The sequence below is a fragment of the Lolium perenne genome, chromosome 1 (genome assembly GCF_019359855.2).
Source record: "Lolium perenne isolate Kyuss_39 chromosome 1, Kyuss_2.0, whole genome shotgun sequence".
Lineage (NCBI taxonomy): Eukaryota > Viridiplantae > Streptophyta > Magnoliopsida > Poales > Poaceae > Lolium > Lolium perenne.
In genome coordinates this window covers 163,621,989-163,630,927 of record NC_067244.2, presented here as the reverse complement: position 1 = coordinate 163,630,927, position 8,939 = coordinate 163,621,989, and the positions used below count along the sequence as shown (strand labels likewise).

Below are 8,939 nucleotides of genomic sequence, written 5' to 3'. Positions count from 1 at the left end.
TAATTCTTCCATTACAACATTTGTTGACATTTCCGAGAAACATTATTGTAATAATTAAGACGATTATTGTGTGATGTAAAACATTTATTTTATGTGAATGGTGTGTTGGTTCTAATATGCAATTTGTCAAAAAACCCTGTTTTGAGGGGTTGAAAACTCGGACGAGCTAGCAGACCCCGTATCCCACCCCGTAAAACGGTCTGCTAGCTCGTCCGAGTTTTCGGCCGGCGAAAACTGGATACAGGGCCCTCTACTCGCGTTTTAAGGGGCGAAAAAATACGGGGCCTGTTAGACATGCTCTTAGTAGGTGAGTGGGGCTAGATCGTTTTTTCATATTCATTCATTTCAAAAGAGGAAAAGCAAATGTGGGCTCGGTGCTTTCTACATGGAGCGTGCCGCAAATCTGGGTCTGCCTGGCCCACAGATCCGGCGGTGCCACAGTTTAAGTATTCCATTTGTAATCATCAGGTCACTTTTCCATCAACTTGGCTAACTGATTTGTCTACTAGTGTCTGTTTCATTGGCCAGAATTTTTTTCCTATGGGTAAATCTCCTAGGTTGTTAGCTTATCCTCCCTCTGTCTCAAAATATGATGCCCATAATGTTTGGATAAAGTTAAATTTCTTAAAATTTAACCAATTATATAAAAAAGTGTTAGATTTTATAATTCCAAATTAATATTTGTAGAACCATCATGAAATATATTTTCATATTATGTGTATTTAAAACTGTAGATATTCATATATTGTTGTATACAGTTGCTCAACTTTTAAAAGTTTAATTTTGACGAAGAACTATAGACATCCTAATTTAGGAAGGAGGTAGTATAAGACTCACTCTTTCCCAAAATGTAACTCATATTATTTTTACCCTATGCCAAACTCTCTCTTAACTCTTCAGATTAATGAGTTTATCAAAATATCAGCGTCAAGAATTAGGGAATAATAAATGTAATAGATATTTTTTACAAATACTAGTGGAAATACTTCAACCAATTCGTAATCCTAAACCAAGCAATCCGTGACTGATAATGCACATGTGTTCTCTCTGTCTTCCTTTGTTGATCGAGTGACACCTTGAGCGTGTTTAACTCCTATCAGAGGCAATCAAAGGTAAAAAATGTTAAAATGTGTAATTTTCAAAGTCAATTGTGTTCACATAAACTGCGGAGATTATTCTGACTTTGCGAGGAAAATAACAGACTTTAAGGTTGCCACCATTTTAGGTGCAAGCCTCTTTTATTGGCGAGGTTTTCTTGAGCAAATAAGGGAAAGTGACACTACGGACGAGGTCATAGTATTACACTTTACACCTAAATTACATTGTTTAGTTTCTTCTAAGATTGTAAAAGATGAGGATGACCTGTAAATTTATCCCTTTATTGCTAAAGTGGTAATGTTTAAGTGTAATAATTGATGTTTTGAGTACACTGTGTTGTCGTCCGTAAACATTGTAAAGCTGCAAAAAAAATTGAACTATCGGTTCTTGTAGGTGCAGCGACAATATTGTGTTCTAATGAGTGGCTTTATTCCCCCTTAATTGTATCAACTATATAGGAAAAAAAATATTATTAAAGTAATAGTTCATGCATGTGTATGGGTCACCAATTTTGTTTTCGGCGTGGAGGTTTATTTCCATGTGTTATCCTCAAAGTGAAAATGAGAGAGCTAGAAAAAATGTTGAAGCATGAAGCGTATTGTCCCTTTCTTTCGACCTGCATGAATTATAATATCCTTGTAGACTCATTGTTTTCAATGTGGTGGATGATTTTATTTTCACATGTTATCACCAGCGAGGGAACACAATTGCATTGTTGAAGTTACAACCTTATGAATGCAAATTTTAATGTGTTTTATTTATATCCACCAAGTGTTGCTAGCTACAAAATAAAATGTATCAATTTTATCGAAGTTGTCCTTCGAGGCAAAAGGCTCGTCGATTTGTTTTCAGAGGTTTTTTTTTCTTCGTGTCGGCTTTCACCGCCGCAGCGATTAGCAAAAGAAAACTAGCAATATTTTCAGCATTTGTTCCTTTTAGGCCATTTATTTTTATGGAGCCTTTTATTTTTGTGAGCTGTCTCCCGCTACCAATGGAAAGCAAGCAATTTTGTTGAAGTAATAATTCTTCTAAGGGCAACGGCTGAATCAAAGTTGTCGGTGGAAGGTTACTACGTGCGGTAATTTGGTAAAATAATTATGTTCGTGCATAAGGACATGACTACATGAGAATGCAAATTTTAAAGGTAATTTCCTTGGTTATTTGACGGAGTATTATATAAATATATCTGGTTCAGTGTTTAATTTGGGTTAATTTTCCGTATGAGCGATTTGCCTCATTTACAATTAAGAAGGGTGTACTTGTCATCAGAAACAATGATTAACAGAAAATCCCAAAACCATGTGTAACAGAGTCTACAAAAAGAATGTGAGTGACACGTTGGCCATATGGATGATAAAATATGTAAAGCGAAAAAATTATGGTACAAATGAAATGCGTGCATGAGCATGAGTAAATTGATACCCACTAAAAATTAGTGAACTCTTCAGAATTGCTACATATATTTTTCTCACACGAAGGTTTCGTTTTGTCATCACACCACCAAAGAGATGCATACCATTTCTAGTTTTACATCATGCATGCATGCCATTTCCGGTTTCCTTTTGAGTTTTGACCTTTTGGCTGGTGGTTCTCCACTTATGGTATTTCTTGTGTCATGGGCTGCCTTTTAGAAAGATTCGACAATATTTTGTCTATGTATACTACCATAGTATTTCTTCAGACGTAAATCCTGTTGACTTGGAAGAAACTGAATGATTGGCTCTGGCCTTGTGGGGGCAGGATTAACAAATGTGAGCAGGTGAGTGGGGCTAGACAGTTTCTTTTCATATTCATTGATAAGTATATGTAAGCCCGATGCATTCTACATCGAGCGTGCCGCAAACGGAAAATCTGGGTCAGGCTCATATAGATCAGGGATCCCATCGTGGCATCATATACATGTTAAATCATGCTGGAAACACCTACGACATTTTTCATGGAAGTTGAAATACAGTATTTCAGTAGGTACAGTAAAACACTAAATATAATCCGTGACGTGACAGGTTATATTTGTACAGTGTGATAACCAATGGAAATTTTGAATCTAAGATATCTAATATTGCGTACAATGTTCAACAAAGAACTCACTAAATAGATATACAGTTAGATGTCATGACTATACTATCTTAAAGCGGAGAATATATTTATCCTCTAGTTCAATCAATAACAAACCCTCGGATTCAATCTCTAACAAACCTGCAATATGAAAAAACACTAATTGCAAGTCTTGTTTGGTGTAAATGGTTAATGGACAGCTCCAAGTGTTCTTTTTCACGATCCAAGCTACTGATATGGCCTTTTCTTTTCTCTTGCAAGCTACTAATAGGGTTATGTCTTGTTTCTAATGTAATGTAATTCCCATTTTATAACCAAATGTTGTATCGGGCACATCCATGTGACCATGTAGTTACAGATGTTATTGTGTGGAGTCGCGGGAAGATCGATCTCCCCCTTGCTTCCGTCATCCCTTTATCCAACTTGCCCCGTCCAATGGTTCCGATCATTCCCCCATCCCACCCCCTATGCACACCTAAGAACCTAGAATGATGAGAAAACATGTACGGAGTATACTCCGTACAAAAATGCACAAAGCTCAGTATGCATCATACGTATCAATGCAAGATGAGAAAATACACTGAATTAACACCACCAGGCGGGTTAAAAAGAACACCAATATGGAACATGCATGAACTTATATAATCTAAAAGGGCATGCTGTTCTTGTGCTTCTATGAACAGGCATGAGCAAAGACATGTCAAGACAAATATTTTCAAAATATAAAATTTCGTAATTTTCTACCGACATATACATACATATACAAAATGAAACGGGCAGAGATGCATATCAGAAACTGTTTTAACATCTAAGACATCATCCATTAATAAAAGGACAGAGTAAGCAATAAGTAGACACATTCAACTAAGTAAGAGTAAAATGAAGTCTTACAGCAGCAGAACTGGAGACCACTACTGAACACCGCCTGGGCTTTCTCACTGGAGTCTAGCAGGTACGATATCCAGCTCCGACAGAGAGGGCATAGACAAGCTTCACAAGTACTTTAGCCTACAAAAACATTTTATATTTAGGAACAGAGGTATTTGCATAAGTAGTCCAAGGTATGAAAGGTGAGTAAGCTAAGAGTTTCTCCCAATTCTGAGTGGTTAGAAGGTCAGCAGCTAACCTATTGTCTTTTCTTACTTACCACCTGTATCTGCACGAAGAAAGCAGCTTAGACTTGATCCCACCCACCCTAAAAGTAATAGGTGGCAAGCTAAGTTGAAGAGAGTATGACCGAAAGCAACAGTAAGTTCACACGCTAAGTAAGCTGGATGCATCAAGCTGACACGAAAATATAGACCAAAAAAATGTGTCTCACAACTAATTAAGCTTATATCTTTCAGGCATGGTACCATAATGAAACAAATCAGGACAATGCAATGCCTGAATTAAGAACAATATACATGAAGACAATTTACCGTCAAAGAAACCATGCAGCTGTAGTTGTACATGCATCACGGTTGGGAGAAATGTTGTCAGTCTTCCATGCAGGGAGAGGAGTCGACGGGGCAGTGCCCCCAGCAGAGGAGAGCACCCGCGCATAGAGAGCCAAGCGCCACCGCTTTCGGTGGAATAGAATACCAAAACCAATGCTGATGGCAAGCAGCAACTATTAGCTGTCAAAAAATAATGTCTGATTATCATGCTCAGAAACAACTTTCTCTAAGGAAGCTTAGAGATGAACAATTTGCATTAGAACACATACACGCAGCACATAACATACTTGGTCTTTGGTAATAATTAGCCAAGCATTGACCTCTAAAAATTACATACAACTAAAGAGAACTGATGCAAAGCTAGAATTATTATAGATTTTATAACATCAGCCATTTAGTGGTAAACATGTGAAGTATGGACAATGCATGAACCATAATACAGGCTCAATTTACCATCAAAGGATACAAATAGCACCATCATTTTCCACCGGTCATATATCAAGATATAAACTGCAATCGAGAAAAAACTTGCCCTACATAGACACTATTTTCATGAGATGTGCAGATTGAGAATGGTTAAAGTGAAGACCACATATCATTGGGTAATCATAAATTTGAAAAGATTACATTTCTTAATGTACAGCATAAAACGAAACTGCTTCATTCGCACACCGATGGGTACCCGGCTCGATCAACAAAGACAGTGAGGTTCAAGTTTGGAGGTTAGGCACTTAAGCTAGGTGAATGTAAGCTTAAGTTAGCCGCCGAAATGACATTAAGAAAAAAAACACGATGGAAAGGACAACAAAATTTTATACATGACCATGGGCCAAAACTAATCAATGTAAGTACTAAACCAGCTTAAAAAAATTATGTTCTTTCTCCCTAATCCTAAATGGCAGTGTATCTAGATGTAAACATGACATTCCATACATAAAAGCAAAATTGGCTCCGTTAAATCCAAAATTAAGAGGAAGTGCATGCGAATAGAGCCACTAAACACACACTAACAAACATGTGGATTCCAGAAGCTGGATTGACGAAAATGGAAAAATGAAGTCACTATTGCCAGCAGAACCACAATTTCCTGCCTTCGCATCCTCAAAGTAGAGCAGAAACTTGGTATCTTCAGTTAAATGAATCCACTGCAGAATGGAAGACTGCAGAGTTATGCTCGTTAACATAAAGAACATAACTTTTTATGCTCTACCAAAATTTCCATAAATTCGAATTCCAATCTAATAATTACCTGGTGGCTATCTGATAATTACCTGTTGGATCACTCACCTTACTTTATATGAGACAAATTCAGGTGGGGGTCCGACCGATTATGCACTTGAAATCAGAAAATCATAAATGCAAAATGCAGTTCTGTGCTCTAAAAGTTATATGTCTATATTCGATGGATGGGCCTGTTTAATGCATGCAAAACAAATAATGATCATGTTCTACACCAGGAATAAAGCATCAGTTCTACTAATACAATAGCCTCTTGGAGCAACAAAAAAAATTGCTTTAGCTAAGTCATAGTCAGGTTACAGGGCTTGTGTTTGCAGTATGCCACCTTTTTCAAGTTCCACTGGAACCTGAACCCCGTAACATGAAATCGGCTCAAGTTCAGTGGATCTGCTACTACATAAATCCAGTAACTATGACTTCAAAGACTAACTGTCATATATCTGCGTCTTTCAGTCTCATTGCAGCGACTTCATCCTTCATTGCCTGAAATGATTTTTCTGCAGCTTCTACTTCCTTCTCCAAGAGATCGATTCCTTCACTCGACTCATTATGCACAGATGCTCTACGAGCTTGCTTTTTTTCGTCCAAATGCCTCTCCATTGTTAGTATATTGTGTTTCAGTTTACTCAGGTGGCTTGAAAGAGATTTAACACCTTTTGATTCTTGCTCTTTGGTCCGGGCATCCTCAAGCCTTGCCATGGAATCCTGAAGCCTTCTAAGTCGGGTCTGTGGCTCCTTCAGGCGGGCAATGAAATGCTTCACATTGAACCCATTTTGTTCCAATTGCCGAGCTTTTTGCATCAAATATGTAACCTCTGAAGCATCTGTATCCCATGATGTCCTAAGGACCTCTCTAGCCAAGCCAACCAACAAAAACCACATTCCACTGCAGGCCATATCTCGTATAGTGTCATCGCTGTTCACCAACCCTCTGTAATGTGGCCTCTGAGGAATGAGCTCGAAGAAGAGAGGGTACTCTGTCATGGCTGCTTCAGCATAAGGGTCAATGTTGCTATTCCTTGACTTCTGTTGCTTTCTTCCACCTCCTTCATCTTCATCAGAGCTTTCCTCCCATTGTGAAAACAGCCCACAACGCACAAACTCTTCTAGCTCCAGGACTAGTTGCCTATCATCATCTTCAGGATCACAGATACTCTGTTCCTGATCATCGTCGAGGTTTATTACTTCACATTTCTTATCATGTGATTCGATAACAATGCATTCATCATCACTGTCGCTGACAGATACCTTGCTTTTCTTATTCATGCCACCATTTTCAGGGAGTTTATCTCGTTTCTTTTTCTTCCCTGTACCTATAAGATTTCCCGTATCTTCACTCAGCGGAGATGAACTAGCAGAGTTTTCCTCGTGTGCTATTTCTGACCTAACATGTTGGTCAGCTTCCTGGGGCCTCACAAACTGTCCATTCAACCACGCAACATATTCCTTGCTAGCAGCCCCGCGTCTGCAGATACCAGGTACCCACAGCTTGATTCCCTTGGACTTAAACCCATGGACAATTGGAAAGGGGGCGTCCTGATCATACCCAAACTGCCTTGCAACGACATGGGGATTGTACATTGTGGAAGTACCAATGCCATCACCGTACACTCCATTGAGCACCGCTTGCGTGATCATTGCAACGTAATCCTCGAACCACTCTGGCTTATCCTTACCTCTGGAGCTCACCAGAACAGTTTCATTGCTAAACCACTCCGGTTCGGTCCATTTGAGCGAATTGCGAGCGTAAGGCCTCCACTCGAAACAATCCTCTTCCTGCAGAACACGTAGAGACTCCTCTCTTGTGGTCTTCCTCCTCCTCCGAGTCCAATAGAGTGCCCGGACGCTGGACACGGGGAACTCCGGCGCTCTCAGCTCGGGCGGTCGCAGGCAGTCGTAGCGCTCCCACATCCAAACCTGCAGCAGCCAGAGCGGCGCCCAAACGTCGACGCGCCCACTTGCCCCCTCTGCCACGCCAGAGGTAGCAATCCTGTCCATCTCGGCGTAGAGGTTAGACACCACCGCCGGCCCGAGCGCAATGCGCTCGCCGAGACTGAGCCGCGCGGCGAGCGCAAACACGCAGTCCGGTAGCTCGGACCCCTTTGGGTTCAGCCTGGGGGTGACGAAGAAGGCTAGCCAGTAGGCGAGGAACCCAAGCCGCCGCAGCTCGTCGTCTTCCCCGGGCCGGATCCTGGTGTCGAACCACTCGAGCCAGTGCTCCGCGGACACGCGCCGGGCCTTGCGAGCGCACGGGTGCAGCTCCTTGATCTTCTCCTTCTCCACGAGGAGACGGATGCGGACGTCCTCCTCGGTCGGGGTGAGGGGCCGGTCGAGCGGCGCGCCGGAGGGGGGCAGGCCGGCGAGGACGAGCGCGTCCTCGAGGGAGAAGGTGGCGGGCCCGGCGGGGAGGCGGAAGGTGTGGGAGTCCGGGTGCCAGAGGGAGAGGAGCGCGGATAGGGCGTCGCGGTCGGGGATGACGGCGGCCGTGGAGGCCGCGACGCCGTCGTGGATGGCGGTGGAGTGGAGCACGGGCGCGAAGCCGGGGTCGGCGAGCGCCGCGGCGACCCAGGCGGACCAGCGCGCGCAGGGCGAGAGGTGGCGGAAGGAGAGGGGCGGGACGGGCGGCGGCGGCGATGAAGGGCGGAGGGGCGGCGGGGTTGGGGCGTGGGGGGGAATGGCGATGTGGAGGGAGGAGGGGCCTTCGACGCCGCCTTGCCGGAGGTCGTAGCCATCGGGGGCTGGCATTCGGTTGCGGCGCGGCGGCAAGGTTTGACGTCGGCGCCGGCGGAGATGGGGGATTTTGGAGCGTCAGGCAGGGTCTAGGGGTTTGGGCGTTTTGGAGTGGGGGGTGCCGTTAGTGTTCACCAAAAGGAAATAAATCGTGCGAGGGAAGGGAACTGCCACGGCCCACGACTGCGTTGAAAACGGATCGGAGCAGGCAAGCACGGTTTGGATATGTCTCGGAGAGCCCTAAAAAGAAGGATATGTCTCGGAGAAAATTGAGTTTACTCCAATCCAAGGCGTGTCACGATTTTCAAACTAAAACCATTACACGAATTATGGGACTGAGGAAGTACTAGTACTTAGAAGTTTAAAAACATAATAAAC

General features: G+C 42.8%; 1 protein-coding gene across 1 annotated transcript; it reads right to left on the bottom strand.

Moving 5' to 3' along the window:
* Nucleotides 1-6,084: 6,084 nt before the first annotated feature.
* On the bottom strand, nt 6,085-8,700 carry LOC127310910 (uncharacterized). The gene has a single exon (XM_051341528.2). It carries the CDS (start codon nt 8,574-8,576, stop codon nt 6,264-6,266), a length of 2,313 nt encoding a protein of 770 aa, XP_051197488.1. The 5' UTR covers nt 8,577-8,700; the 3' UTR covers nt 6,085-6,263.
* Between the last annotated feature and the right edge of the window lie 239 nt (nt 8,701-8,939).